Raw genomic sequence first — 16,118 nt, forward strand, 5'->3', positions numbered from 1 at the left:
AAACTGCCTCTGAAAACAAAAATCAAAGAACTTGAAAAAAAAATGAAAAAAAAGAGAAAGAAGTAAATCAATGGGCTCACAAAAAAAGAAGAAGAAAGGTATTCAGATGGCTTTTTTTCTTTCTTTTTTTTTTTTTTGCTATGAAACAAAACAAAAACTCATGAAATAAAATAGAATACTATATTATATTTATTAAATATTATATATCTGTAGACTATTATATTATTTTCCACAAACCTTTGATATGCATTTTCCACAATGAACTGACGACACCAAGCAGTCCAATGTTGACACATCAACGATGATGTTCTGTGAGGACTGTGGCTGTCCCGAGCGAAGTTGTACTTCGGGAACTGATGCACTTTTTTTTGACGGTGGTTCTTCGTCTGAACTGGAGTCACTGTCACCCGTACACACATGTTTTCAGGTGAAAACGTCCAATTTTCTCTTCGAACTGAGAAGCGACTTGCTTTCACTGACGCCGGTCGATGTCGAAGGCACCGCTAAGTCGGTCGCTGTTTCGGCAGACTTTTTTTCAGCTTGTGTTGTAATCTTTCGCTTTCTCTTCTTTTTGCCGAATGCAAAGACAGTCCTAAACTTCTTTCCAGCGTGTCTTGGCATTGTCCGTGACTTTTAGTAGAAAATTTCGATCAAAATCTTAGGCAACTGGTGTGTCGATTGAAACCGTGATGAAAACAGACGCCATCTTGGAAAAAGTCACATGACCGATTGGGCCAATGGGCTATTTTTTTACTCCGACAAGCCAATCAGAAACCTCGACTCAGCCACAACCCCTAAAAAATGCCTCTCGGGTTCCTTCGGATTTGCTCTTCGTGTGTTTCCGTGAGTGGAATTTTCCACAGGAAATTGCAATGAGAAGACAGACCGGTGAATGACCTTCACACTGATACCAAACAAGATGGGGTTTCCGAACCAGATCGCGAGCACCAGGCTGTCCAAATCGATGCAAACTTCGAGTTTTTTGTCACATTCGCTCAAACTTCACACACACCCAGGTCAGAAAATGATTTTATTTGCAATGAAATCGGTCAAATTGAGCAAAATGGTTGACAGAAATGCAAAGAAGAGACATTGTTTGACCAAATACAAGTATAATCCCAAAACACGTTTTTTAATGATTTTTGGTGAAAAACCTATGCCGTGGTCCACCTTAAGTATGTGTAATTAAAGCTATTTTTGTCATCAGCAGGGGGCTTAGTGTACATTAAATCAGAACAGTCACTACTGAACACCACTAAAGTGACTCAGCAGCAGTGCAGAGTCTCTTCTGGTTTGTGGCCTCCTGGCGACCTAACATCAGTGGTTCCCTAAGGACTGCTGATGCTTGGACTGTGACAGATGAACTTTGGTGTGGCTGTGTATGGGGGCCTCGGAATGAGCGGCATGGAATCAATGCCACTAAAACAGTGCTGATGATGGGGCAGCAAAAGAAAAAAAAAAAGCATGACGTTAGATCAGCAGTATCAATGACACAAATTATACATTCACAGAGTGTACTAACTGCTCTTCAGTTTCATGCCGCATTGATTTCATTTCATTGTAGTTAGGCAGGCAACAGGTCAAGAATCCGTTTAAAAAACACAAAAAACAGATCAACGCTCAGCTTCAAGGACTGGATGCAATTTTTTTTTTTTTTTTTTTTTTTTTTTTTGTAACGAAAATAAAAACACATATGTTGATAAAGGATTCATCTTGTATGACTGTGATAAATGAACCTGGGTGTGCCTATGTACGGGGCACTACGAATGAACAACGTGGAAGCAATGCTACTGACATAGTGCAGATGATGGAACGGAAACCAAAAAAAAAGAAAAAAAGAAAAGTGTGATAATGTCTCAGCAAACCAACGCCATCACTGCAGAACAACATTTAACAACAACAAGAAATAATGGCAGCAACAATAATAATGAAGATCATCATCATCATCATATCCATGACATTAATGTGCATTCATATAGCGCTTTCCCTGCGGCTCTCAGTGTATTTAACAATACATGTGGTACGAACAAGGTTCAGAAATATACTCTCAAACAAGAGCGAAAGTTTTCATGGCTCATGTGTAATTTCTACTTATCAACAACAAAACAGAAAATGCCAGAGCTCACCATCACAAACAACTGTTTGTCAAACCAAAAACTGCTTCCTGGAAACAGCATTATAAGCAGCCCACATCAATTTACATCCCTCTCATTATTTTACATTTACTTCTTCTTATGATTACAATATAGATGATATTTTACAATTACAATATAGATCTGTCAAAGTTGAAAATTTTCCCTGTCTATATTATGACTGTCTGACTTCAACAGATATTAAATCAAATTGCCAAACACATCTTCAGGCCTAATGTATATGACAATAACTCAAAACAAGTTTTGTTTTTTGGTATTTTTCAATAAATTAATCAGTTTAGCAGGTCTGACTTGAATTTTTATCATGTCTTCTCAAAGCACAAACACAACACATTTACCTCAGCTTCAAATATGGGTTCTGTGATGCAGTTCAGCTCATCGTTGACTTCCAGAGCCTTCACACACACAAAGTGCACATTTCTTAATAGACCAGTAACGCGTTCATGCAAAAATTTATATCATCATCTAGATCTCCAAATGCAGACGACTATGCTGTCTGTTGTGTTGCTTCATAAAGGGACACACACAAAAACACACACACACTCTCTTTCACGCAACCGCACTTGAGCACACACACACACACACAAACGCGCACTGGTACACACACACACACACAAAAACATACACACACACACACACACAAACATGCACGCGCACTTGTACACACACACACACAAACATGCATGTGTACTTGCGCGTACACACACACACACATACACAAGCAAACACAAACACACACAAAAATGCAAACACACACACACACACACTCTCTCTCTCTCTCTCTCTCTCTCTTACACCAACACACACACACACACACACACACACCACACACTATTATACTCACACACACACACACACACTATTATACTCACACACACACACACACACACACACACACACACACACACACACACACACAATAATACCTTTCTCTGGTAAGCTCTCAGCACTTCCAGCACTTTCAGCTCTCCTCTCCACAGTTTCTCTTTCAACTGCTTGGCATCAAGGGAGACAATCATCGCCTCCTTCTCTCGGTTCACCTGTCAATAAAATCCCCAAATCTTTCTTCCTTCCTTCCTTTCTTCCTTCCTTTCTTTCTTTCTTTCTTCTTTCCTGCCTTTTATTTTTCTACGAGGTTGTTAATAACAGCCTAAATGTTATTATCTGATGAGACAGTTCACAGCAGATCAAATGCACTTAACAAGTGTGCATCAAATATAAAAATTGTATATGAATTATGATGCATGTGTGCAAATATACACACTGAAATAATAATTTCAAAAATATAAAAATGTAAGTAAATCAAGAAATAGTTTGTAGTGATAATATTAAATCTCACCAACAGTCAATTCTTCCATTTTTGGGTTGTTTCAGTCAGTGCAAATTAAAAGAATGAGAGTACCAATATCACTACAGATTAAAAGAATGAGAGCACCGATCTACAAACTTAAAATATAACAGAATAAATGTCAAGGTGTCTCTCTCATAGAGTCAGTGAGTCAAACACACACACACACACACACACACACACACACACACACACGTAGGATAATATGTATGAAGGGACGTAACTCACGTTGCTAATGATTAGATCCGTGTATATGGAGACCATGACAACACAATGCTCAGACGAGAAGTGAATAGCAAACAACAGTAACGTCTTCACTCGGGCTCATCCTGATACGACAACACACACACAGGTCAACATTTCATAACTTCTAAACAAAACCACACACACGACACAAAAACAACGTCACGACTCCACACTGACAGGCCCCTCCTCCTGTTCCTTCTCCGCCAGGTAGTCCCTGAGGGTCTGACAGGCGTCCCTGGCCGACTGACCTCGCTCCTTCCCCACCTGCCACGACCGGTAGTAGCGACAACCCCGCACGGCCAGGTAGAACACCGCGCTGGTGGTGACCACTCCTCCAAACACCTGCTCGTTTCAGACAGGGTACCTTACATTTCATTTAATTCATCCTTCAAGCGCATGCATATCACGGGTGTTGCTGGATCTGTGTGGCAAGTGTGCACATGCACGTGTGTGTGTGTGTGTGTGTGTGTGTGTGTGAGTGAGTGAGTGAGTGAGTGAGTGTGTGTGTGTGTGTGTGTGTGTGTGTGTGTGTGTGTGTGTGTGTGTGAGTGTGTGTGTGTGTGAGTGTGTGTGTGTGTTTGCGAGTGTGTGTTTGTGTGTGTGAGTGTGTGTGTGTGAGTGTGTGTGTGATTGTGTGTGTGTGTGAGTGTGTGTGTGTGTGAGAGAGAGAGAGAGAGAGAGAGAGAGGGGAAAGAAAAAGGGAATAAAGGGAGGAGTGAAAGTATGCCTGCATGTCTGCATGTGCACTGATGAAAGTATTATTGTTCATACTGTGTGATTCATTACTGATTTTTTTTTTTTTTTTTTCATGCTCCACTCCTTTGCTATGGGCCAGAGGCCTAGTAAAAAAAACAACAACAACCTTTGTCGTTATCATTGTCATTGGCCTTGCTCCTTCCTAACCTGCCATGACCAGTAGTAGCAACACCATCACACAGCCAGGTAATACAACGTGCCAGTGGTGACCATTCCTCCGAACACATGTCCATTTGAGACAGGTATAGATAAGTGTCCAAAGTCAGTGTCAGTTTCAATGAAGTGTGTCAAAAAAAAATTAAAAAAAAAGACTTTTGTCTTGACTTCAGATTTATGAAATGTGAATTATTTCAGTACATTTTTCTTTCAGTTTCAGTTTCAAGGATGTGTCAAAGCGTATGGACTGATCCATTTATACTACACAACATTTGCTGTATAAAAAAAATGAAATAAAAAAAACAAAAACGATAGCTTTGCCAACAGCTTTTTCCCCAAAGCAGTCAATGCCCTGTCTCTTGAACAAATCCAGTATGATTAAATAGAATTGTGCAGTCAACAACCATTTACCTGAAGATCTAGTCATCAGTCCCATCCACATATAAAATACAGCTTCTGTTCAAACATACGCGCGCGCACATGTGTGCATGCGTGTGCACATGTGAGTGTGCAAAAGTTTTTGTATTGAAATGCTCATGTATGTATCCTAAATTCTACTGTATCTGTGTTTGATTTTCGATTTATGTTTGTACCTCTGTATGTACTATCCCCCCCACCCCCAGGCCCCCCCAACCCCCTCCCCCTCCGACTATGACTAGGATATCAACACACACAGAGTGAACGCGAGGGTCTGGGTTAGACATGTAGTCTCGCTCTTTCTCCTAAATTTAACTGGAAAATCAAACAGAGCATCTAGTCATTTGCATGAGACAATAAGACGAGGCCCTCTGTGCAGCATGCACTTTGTGCAATGAAAAAGAACCCTTGGCAATAAAAGGGTTGCCCTCTGGCGAACTCCTCTAGAAGAAATCCACTCTGATAGGCAGGCAAATAATGTACGCAATCACTCAAAGCCTAAGCCAGTTGGATTATGCTGCTGGTCAGGTATCTGCCAAGCAGATGTGGTGTACCAAATATGGATTTGTGCCGACACAGTGACACCTCCTTGAGAAACTGGAACGACGGGTGCAATAGCCGAGTGGTTAAAGCGTTGGACTTTCAATCTGAGGGTCCCGGGTTCGAATCACGGTGACGGCGCCTGGTGGGTAAAGGGTGGAGATTTATACGATCTCCCAGGTCAACATATGTGCAGACCTGCTAGTGCCTGAACCCCCTTTGTGTGTATATGCAAGCAGAAGATCAAATACGCATGTTAAAGATCCTGTAATCCATGTCAGTGTTTGGTGGGTTATGGAAACAAGAACATACCCAGCATGCACACCCCCGAAAACGGAGTATGGCCGCCTACATGGCGGGGTAAAAACGGTCATACACGTAAAAGCCCACTCGTGTGCATACGAGTGAATGCAGAAGAAGAAGAAGAAGAAACTGGAACTGAAAGCAAACATGTTGTTTCTACAATTATATCAAGGGAAAAAGTCATTTGTCTGTTTACACACATCAGACACTAGTTTTTGTTAGCGCTCCCTTTCAATGTTTCAAATTCTCCCCCACCTTAAAAATGTCTCTTTGTAAAGTAAATTTTTAACATATTTTTTTTACATGCATTTATTTTCCTCCAATTATAATCATGTTATATTCTGTATGACTGACATCAAAGTTTCTGTATTCAGAATTCAAAATACTCCACCTTGCGTGCCAGACCAGGCTGGATGTTCTCAAGATAATCGTAGACTCGGCCAACCAGCTGGTGACCATGACCATGCATATGCATCCACATTGTCGTCCTCTTCTTCTGCTGCTGCTGCTGCACGCTGGATGAGCTGTTGAAAGCACAACAGCCCACACAGTGTTTCTGGAAAAGTTCTGACAGAAAGAAGGAGTTTGGCCAAGCAGAGCAAACCGATAGGCCTAGTTTGCATCAGTTTGACATGGTACAGTATATGACACCAAATATGAAATTAGGTATGTCATTTTTATGTGCATCAACAGAGTATAAACTACATACATAGCGGAGAAAACTCAAGGCCAACACATTGCATGGGACTGGAAGGTCTGATTTATACTGTAACTGGTATCATCCAGTCATGAGACACTGTGTGTGTTGGACAATGCCTTAAGTGCTGTACCACTATTCAGTTCTATGGAACTGATTCAGATGTGGAAATTTCCAAATGCTGGTCACATCATTTTCTTGGCATAAACGTGTACTTCAATATTATCACGACATGTAACTAAGACTAGAGGAGGTACCCAGTGTGCCACAGGCTCCTTATGCTTATTTTTAGTATACAGTTTACAAAAAGTTGACTGCTGGCATGATGAAGATCAAGGGAAATAAGTATTATGTGTGCTGGTCAAAAGAAGATCAAGGGAAGTAAGTACCACATGTGCTGATGAGAAGATCAAGGAAAAGAAGCATTATATGTAATGGAGAGAAGAAGATCTAGGGAAATGTATAAGCACACGTATAGCGTGCACAGATATACCCAAGTAAATGGGTAAGTGTGCATAATCAGTAATGGAAAGGAATCTGTGTATGCACCTATATATAAGAGATGTACATACACATATGAATAAAGTGCCAGTATGTAGATGCAGAGAGTTCTGGGCATTGTGAACAGAATGACACAAATGCAAGCATGCCTATATTGCTATGTAGGAAATCTCAATGAATAGATGTCAATGAATAGAGACAGAAATATAATTGTACATGTGAATATGAAAGTCGTATGAACCTATCCTGTAAGCACACACACATGTGTATATCGAGGGATAAGTATACATCTATAACCTTTTTTTTCCCAATAATCACACTTACATAAGCTAACCACTTGCTGGAATGTTCAATATCTGGTAACAAATTTTGTATTGGTAATCTGGTACTGCTGCACATGCTTTTTGATTTCTCTCTTTCCACATAAAGTCTGGGCCTTCTACTATTCTCTCCCCTATTTCATAGTTTCAATAACTCACATCTGTTACAATGTAAGCACAGAAATCTGTTGGCTCTCCTTTAAAAACAATGAATGTGTTCAGCCAGTATTTGTCAATCCAATCCCTACCCAACAAGACCTGGCCATATCACTGTTTCATTCATTACACAAAAGGGTGATGGACCTTTTCTGAGAGGCAGTCCACTGCCTTGTTTTTCACTGATGCTTTGAAGATCATGCAAAACTGTGCTGTGTATGGCAGTAGGCCTACATTTCAGGGATTTCTACCAAGACACAATGCAATCAACTGTAAAAGAAAACATTCATATTATCCTTTCATCTGCCAAGACACTGATGCAATAAAACAAAAAATGCACCATCCTTTAATCTGTGGATATTTCTTTCTCTATCAATATTATTCCCTGTAATTAACTTCTATCTATGACAATCAGAACCGGAGCTAGAATTCCAACTTTCTCAGTCAAAAGGGCTTTGGAACAGTTTGTGTTGGAATGCTCCCCAAGGCCAACTAGCCCCAAAGGCTGCAGCACTGAGAGCCAGTGCAGTCTTGCCTCCTAGTATGACTTTGAGTCATAGTCCTTCACAGAAGACTAGGCTACAAATGGATTCCCATTGCTGTGGAGAAACCATTGATCACACAGCTCTGACTTTGCTGCTGGCACTACTGTAACTGTAAGCGAATGTCAATCTCTGTCACTCTCTCGTCTTCTCACTCTCAGACTGCGCATAGTTTCATGCAGTTGGTGTCATTTTAAAACAGATGTTTATCTGTACAGATAAGTGTAAACTGTGCATTGCTTCATTTAGATATCTGTTAATCATACACTATGCAATCTTGCCACGCACATTGTCACTGTGTTTTGTTTGCCTTTTCGTTCCTTTCTTCTCGTTTTTTCTATGTACCCAAATGGGGGTCACTGGACTACGCCTCGACCTTGACCCACACAAGGCCAAAGTTCGGTTCAAGTGAGGCGGTGACATGTAAATAGATGTATCTTAGTGGGCGGTGACCACTGATCTATAAAAAAAAAAAAAAAAAAAGGGGGGGGGGGGATGGTCTAATTTTAGATCAGTGGGCCGTGACCCAGCTGGCCATAGACATTAATATCTCACAGGCTGGGCTGCATGTTTCGACCTTTGCAGCGCCAAGTAATTTGCTCAGCGTTGTGGACTGGAGTCTACGCAAATTCCGTGAACTTGACCCAGGGCAAAGTTAGTGCTGCTAAGAATAAGATCGCGGCAGCCCAGCTTTGAGCTGAATGCACTCACTCAGTTGCAAAAGATCTATTTCTTTTCTAAGCAAAGTTTGCCTCCTATCGAATGGGGAAAAGGAAAAGGTCCGACTGTGCTTAGTCGATCTATTGTGTACTCACATGCACCGGTTTAAATCTCCTCTCACTGGATGATTCTTTCCGCTGTCAGGAGAAAGACACCCGGCGTGATAGGTATCGAGTTATTTGCCTTTAGGGCTTGTAAGAATTGCGGTTCCCCTACCCTTCCAGAACTGACACCCGGACACTTAATTCTCGCATTAACGAACGACAGAAGTGTCCGGGGTAGTTCTGTAAGTGGTGGGGCTTAATGTGTGTCCCAATTTTAACTGAGCACACGAGAGACCTTTGGCTAATATAATCCCTGAAATACTGAGTCTTAGCAGGCGGTACACTGGGTGATCTCTGAGTAAGAATGAGGGACAATTACAAAACAAAACAAACAACAACAAAAAGTGAAACGTGGGGCAAGCATTGTTTGTAGTCTCTCTCGAAACTAATTGGAGAATGCAGCTGAAAATGCATGTAAAAACGTATGCAGGCAGTCAGACCGATGCGCAAGTGGACTGAAAACGAATCAAATACAGCCGGATTATGTTACACTGATATGTACCTCGGTGATCATCCTCTTGATAACGTGATTTGTTTGATAAATGGCATAGTCTCACTGAAAATCTTTTCTTTTCATTTTTCTTTTCTTTTTTATTATTGTCCTTTTTTTTTTTAACCCAGAGGCGAAATATTGACTCGGCCACCGATCTGGTCACTGACGTTCTGTCATTGAAATATTCAGTTGAGGGGAAAAAAAAAAAAAAAAAAAAAAAACATCTCCACTGAGCCAATTACTCTCTCTCTCTCTCTCTCTCTCTCTCTCCGAGGCTCTCTCTCTCTCTCTCTCTCTCTCTCTCTCTCTCTCTCTCTCCAGCAAATATTCTCCCACTGATCCGTAGATTCAGATAGAGTACAATATTAAGGAATCATAATGCAAAAGATTATGACAGGTAATGCACCACCAACATTAATAGACAACTGAATTTTCTGTAAATTCATCAAGGAACCCCTCCCCCCGACCCCCAAAATCCACATCCCTAACCCAAGAATTGACTTATTCAAATCCAGTCTGGTTTTCTCAGGCGCCACCCGATGGAACTCACTTCCAGAAACAATCAAACAACACCATTGCCCAACCACCTTAAAAAAAAAACATCACCTTTCCCACCTTATGCCATAATATGTTATGGAAATAGTTCATTTTAATGATACTGTTTGTCACCTGTGTATGGTTTACTGAGAACCTCCCTCACTCTCCATCCCCCATTCTCAGTGGTCTGTGGTGCGGTGTGTGTTGTGTATGTTTGTTTCATTTTGTTCAGTTGTTTCTCAGTCTGCATTTTACCAACACCATGCTTGTGCCTGGCTGTATATCATGTGTGTGTGTGTGTGTGTGTGTGTGTGTGTGTGTGTGTGTGTGTGTGTGTGTGTGTGTGTTTCTTCTCTTTTTTTCCTATTCACTTTTTTTTCTCCTGTTTTATGCATTTCTACTAACACCATGCTTTGATTTTATTTATAACAGTGTAGACCCTATTCAGGGTGGGGATTGGATGTACTGAAAAAAAGCACACCGGTGCTTATCTGTTATCCTCGAAATGAAGAATGTTATCTTGTCTTGTCTTGTCCTCTCTCTCTCTCTCTCTCTCTCTCTCTCTCTCTCTCTCTCTCTCTCTCTCTCTCTCTCTCTCTCTCTCTCTCAGTCTTCATTTCATTTGTCATTGGATGTGCCGGGCGGATAAAGTTCTTTCCGTTCCCAGTCGCCAGTGTGTGTGTGTGTGTGTGTGTGTGTGTGTGTGTGTGTGTTCAGTTGTCCTGAGTGCCACGGTGTGCAGTGCCGGTGTGTATTGTGTCAGTGTGTGTGTGTGTGTGTGTGTGTGTGTGTGTGTGTGTGTGTGTGTGTGTGTAGTGCACTGACGCACGCGCGTGTGCGCGGTATTCATTGGCTGTTGTTTTAGCAATACTGAAGTATTGCCGCGCTTCCGTCAAGCGGCCATCCCCGAAACTGACATCTGCGAAGAACTGGACCTAAACAACATGCGTGAATCAATTTCACGATTCAGTGATATACCGGTACCCGCGAACGTCCTAACTTGACATGGGATACATATTTGTTGCGCCTTTAATTGTTGCCCCCGCTTTTCGGCTTGGTGGAGAAGATGCATTTTTGTCTGGGGGACCTGACTGAAGTAGTAGCACCTAAAACTGTTACACCAATGTAATCGTGTCGACATCGCGGCCATTCACTGACGCCCGGCGGTATGTCACGTGATATGCGACATCATGCACTGAGTGGCGGGGATTACGGTCTCACTTGTAAAAAGCCCCGCCGGGCTCTCCTGCATACCAATGAACCATGGTGGGAATCGCATCCTCGAACGAAGAAGATCGAAGTCGCGCGCGTGTTGAGACACACGTGCAAAGTGGGTTCTTGTTTTCTTGGGTGGTTTTGTTTGTAGTTGTTTTTGTCTTTGTTTTTCAGGTCAGTAGTAGAGGTTTACAGATACAAAATTTACGCACTTGATTATGCATTATCAGGTGAAGACATCAGTAACTTGATGGTGTTCTATTGACAATTCTACAACAGCACATTAATGTAGGCAGAACAATACATATTCAAGAACATATTAATTCCACTGTGGCTTCTTATATGATCTTGTACTGAACAGCAGTGCCCATTTCGCACCGAATTTGTTATGGTCCACTACTCACTTGTCTACAACATATGCCTGTTTGACATCTTTTATGAACATTTGTAACGTTGACTTTACTTTAAAGCTTTTTTGTTTTTTGTTTTGTTTTTTGTTGGCAAGTTGTTTTTATTATTGTTGTTGGTTTTTTTGTTTGTTCAGTGTTTGTTTTTTTCGTTGTTTTTTCATGGAAGTGACGGGATCGAGCGCTCGTGTGTGTGTGTGTGGGGGGGGGGGGCGAGGGGGGGAAGGTGGGGGGGTGGTGCTTGAGGGGTTAAGAGGTCACCACAATTTGACAACAACAAAGTCAGTACAGCTTTCGAACGGAAATTATCAAAATCATCTGTGCCAATAGAAAGGTCGCTACCAAGTGAACTAAAAAACAACGTTGAAACTAACCTCCCGACCTCCCACCCTATGCCTGTTTTAACACCACCACCCCCTCCAACTCATACTATGATCAGAAAAGCGATGGGAATAATTCCTCAGTGGAACTACGCCCGATTTAACCCCCGGCCCTTCCTCCTTTGCTTCCAATTCTTCTATTACCAAAATCAGAAAAGAGAAGCGACCAATTGCTCAGCCTGTCATGGGGGAGGGGGGTGATTCTGGCCCCGTATGCCCATTTCTTCTTTTAAGGTCAGAGAATAGAAGTGAATTGATTATGGCCTTGTACCCATGACATACAATCTCCACCCAATGTTCAGTTTCCATAAGGGAAGGGCGGATGAGTGACTGTGGCCCTATGCCCGTCGTTTACCCACACCCACCACAATCTCCACCTAATGTTCAGTTCTCATAAGGGGGCGGGGGGGGGGGGGGGGGGGGGGGGGGGGGGGGGGGGGGCAGTGATTCTGGCCCTGTGCCCGTTTTAACCCCACCCCCACCCTAATCCACTGAATTCTGACTCCAATTCTTCAAATACCAAAATCAGAGAAGAGTAGCAACCACTTGAAATATTCAGTTCTCATTGGGGGTGGGGGTGAGGGATTCTGCGGGCCCGCTTCTCGGCTTCCGGCTCTGATTTTTTTTTTTTTTTTCCAGTTTTGATTATGCACATATATCAAGTTTAACTTAAGTACTTAAATAGGTAAATCAAATACATAAATAGGATAAGAAAGAGTACATGATAAATGAAACATAAGGTGCAGAACTGAAGGCATGACGACGTACATAATAGTGAAAATGATACTGGTACTCAAGTTCACTGAGTTCAAGTATATAGGTCATTTGAATATATCCTACTTGAACAACAACAACAACACCGCCAACACACACACACAAAAAAACAACCAACAAACAAAAAACAACAACAAACAAATTGACAAACTCAAACCGTGAAAACATACCATTCCACCCGAAGTAAATCATTTCCATATAACATCACACAATGCTTAATTTCTTCACCCAACAACAAAACATTTGAAAAAGCATCATGGAGATTTACATGTTTGAGTATCTTAACTCAGACTTCTCTGATTTTGGTAATAGAAGAATTGGAAACATGGGGGACTCGAGAATGGGGGGGCGGGGGGGTGAGGGGGGGGGGGCGGGTCTGCGGGGGGTGAAACTGGCATAGGGCTAAGGGAAGGGGGGGGGGGGTAAAACGAGCATAAGGCCAGAATCACCCCCCAACCCCCCAACCCCACCCCTCCTAATGAGAACTGAACACCGGGCGGGTTGAGATTGTACTATATGGGTATAGCGACAGGATTTCTTCACTCCTCTTCTCTGATTTTGGAAACAGACGGATGAATTGGACACGGAGGGAGGCCCCCCGCCGCTCTTTTGGCCAGATTCATTCCCCGTCTGCTGTTAGCTTAAATAAATGGAGGAGGGGTGTGTGTATGAGCATTGGTCCAGAATAACTCCCCTCCTCTCAGTTCTGTAGAATTAGTACTCAGGGAGTGGGTGTTTAATTTGACATGTCCCCCCACCCCACCCCACCTCCACGCCCCCTCCAGGAGTGGTTTCGGAACAGGGAGTGACTTCGGCACATTACACCGGCCCTGAACAACTTAAGCAAAGGGGTGCTAACCAGTAGGTTGTTAAAACCATTCAGCGTTTGCAAGTGAACTGGCAAATTTTATGCGAGTGTGAAAACCTCATAGACATTCATAAAATAAGAGTGGATGTATATCTCAGCGGAAAACCTCCAGACATTATGGGCATGGGCTTCGTGAAATGTAAACAAACCACTCTGGGCGTGTCCATTTTTAGGAAGCTATACAAGCTGTGATTGATTCATCTTTGGTAGTGACCTTAGTAGGTCGACCTGTACGCTGAACATTCATTTCATCTGCGAGTTCCATCTGCTGTTCCAACCAACCGTTGAAAACAACAACAGCTGCAAGATTGAAATACTAGTGCTTTTGAATATATAATAGTAATTTTCGCTGTCCTTTCCGGGCAGCCCGGTTAGCTCAGTCGGTAGAGCATCAGACTTTTAATCTGAGGGTCAGGGGTTCGAGTCCCCTATTGGGCGCTGCTATTTTTTTTTTTTTTTTTTTTTTTAATAACAAAAAATATGTATCTCAGTGCAATACACAATGTGCTTTGTTTTGCATTATTTAAAAGAATAACGGAAAGAAGGCGTTTTTCTGAACTCATTCAACTTCAAACCGGCGGCATAAACAAGACTCACGTGGCACGCCGAATGCTTGTCGTGACAATCAAAATAGTATTACGCTCTCTCATTGCAGTCAATCCGTAGCAGTTAATGACTTAAACAATGGTTATCATACAAACAGCCCGGCAGGAGGAGATCAGCCATCCTCGGCCGAAACTGCTTCAACAATGAAGCATGGGCCCGATCGACGACGTTGCCGTGAGAAAAATGATGCGGGTCTCAGTCACCGTCATAATAATATAAATGTCTGTGAAAATTCTGCTCTATAGTTATGCTGTGTGGAGCTCCGAGTACCACAGCTGTTCGTTCCCCTTATTAGTCTTCCATATTATTACTTATTGATATGTTGTTATCAAGTTATTCAAGTCTTCGTTGGTTGAGTGGGGCTGATAACTGAAATCCACTTTGAGTCTTCAACGTCCAAATACTGACACAAGAAAGTTTTGTTTCGGTAACCGAGTCACGAGTGTATGGAATCACTAAGCTGCCACTGACTGCATTTAAAACAAGCACCATCAGGCTAACTAATTCAAGAATCAAAATGACTGGACAATACTCAGTACAAAATTCTTAACCATAGAGAGTTTGATGAATAAATAAAACTGATGTAAATGAAGCGTCGAACCTTGACCAAAGACTCAGTCTAACAGAATGTGTCATGCCGGATCAAAGAAAAGCTTGTTTTTGTCCCTTACCTTCTACTACTACTACTCACTACTACTACTACTACTACTACTACTACTACATGATGTTCTAGCTGTGTGGCCTGATCAAGACCAAATCAGTGACGATATGTCAGTCTTGCAGTGAAAGAAATGTTAATCTATTTACGTTTAGACATTTATTCTGCTATTGGTGAGTGTATACCAGCGTGCCGAAAAATGCGAGACTGATCAGTTTCACTGTCCGCCTTTTCCTCAATTAAGGCCTGAGAAATCACGGCTGCGGTGCGAGGAACTCATATACCCCCCCCCCCCTCAGTTCCACCTGAATTTTTTAAAATAAACAAATATAGAGAAACAAAAATGATAATGATGATAATGCATAAATATGTGGCTGAAATAAACATATAAGATAAAACAAAATGAACATTAAAAAAAATAATAATAAAAAAATCGCAGCGCCCAATAGGGGACTCGAACCCCTGACCCTCAGATTAAAAGTCTGATGCTCTACCGACTGAGCTAACCGGGCTGCTCGTTACTCTAATGTAAATTAAAGTAGACAATCAAGTACGCATGTTAAAGATCCTGCAACCCGTGGTTCACATAATATGATATTTTGTGGGTAAACTTAGGGGATATTATTGTGTTCACACACACACACACACACACACACACACACACACACGCACACACACACACACAGGGCACACCACCGCTGACACACACGGCACACACACACACACACACACACACACACACACACACACATCAAACTTAACATGATAAGCGCCGCTGAAAGTGGTCGCTGCTGACAGGCCCCGATTCAGAACTGGGGGTCCTGAAAGCATGCCGCCAGGACCCCCAGTTCTGATTTGATGATCTCGGATACAACACACGGCCCAGGCACACAGTGCCTTTATGGGCGTGCACAAAAGACCAATTAAGTTACCAGTCCTGGCAGAGCTGGGCAGATACCCCATTTCTCTGACCGCAGTGTGTCAGGTCATCTCATTTTGGGTACACATCATAGAATCAAAAGAAGATAGCTATTTGAGGCAAGCATATGATGATATTTTATCGATGAATTCATTGGAAAAAGTTCCATGGCTTAATTTTATCAAAAATACACTGGTTTCAATTGGATTCTTCCACGGCACGTGTGGGAGAACCAAGGCACACTCAACATTAAGCGACTAATGAATAGTTTGTCATGATAAACTACAGGATAAACATGTTCA

At 42.1% G+C, this 16,118-nt stretch overlaps 2 protein-coding genes, 1 long non-coding RNA gene and 2 other non-coding genes across 5 annotated transcripts in view; 2 read left to right on the forward strand and 3 right to left on the reverse strand.

The window, feature by feature from the left end:
* Nucleotides 1-9,212, reverse strand: part of LOC143286977 (fatty-acid amide hydrolase 1-like) — a 46,864-nt gene extending 37,652 nt beyond the window's left edge. Inside the window, exons 1-5 of the mRNA XM_076594968.1 lie at nt 8,951-9,212; nt 6,311-6,443; nt 3,925-4,089; nt 3,080-3,193; nt 2,492-2,548 (exon numbers count right to left, since the gene is read on the reverse strand). Coding sequence (XP_076451083.1) covers nt 2,492-2,548; nt 3,080-3,193; nt 3,925-4,089; nt 6,311-6,400 — 426 coding nt within the window. The 5' untranslated portion in view covers nt 6,401-6,443; nt 8,951-9,212. The remainder of the gene's footprint in view (nt 1-2,491; nt 2,549-3,079; nt 3,194-3,924; nt 4,090-6,310; nt 6,444-8,950) is intronic.
* LOC143286631 (uncharacterized) overlaps nt 1-16,118 on the reverse strand; it is a 162,230-nt gene that overhangs the window by 130,952 nt on the left and 15,160 nt on the right. The gene's annotated exons all lie outside the window — the stretch shown is intronic.
* LOC143286978 (uncharacterized) lies at nt 920-6,404 on the forward strand. The gene is made up of 3 exons (XR_013055899.1): nt 920-1,016; nt 3,955-4,107; nt 6,294-6,404. It is a non-coding gene; the product is annotated as an uncharacterized LOC143286978 (long non-coding RNA).
* Trnak-uuu (transfer RNA lysine (anticodon UUU)) lies at nt 13,999-14,071 on the forward strand. Its single transcript has one exon. It is a non-coding gene; the product is annotated as a tRNA-Lys (tRNA).
* Nucleotides 15,337-15,409, reverse strand: Trnak-uuu (transfer RNA lysine (anticodon UUU)). The gene has a single exon. It is a non-coding gene; the product is annotated as a tRNA-Lys (tRNA).

Source organism: Babylonia areolata, chromosome 10 (assembly GCF_041734735.1).
Source record: "Babylonia areolata isolate BAREFJ2019XMU chromosome 10, ASM4173473v1, whole genome shotgun sequence".
NCBI lineage: Eukaryota > Metazoa > Mollusca > Gastropoda > Neogastropoda > Buccinidae > Babylonia > Babylonia areolata.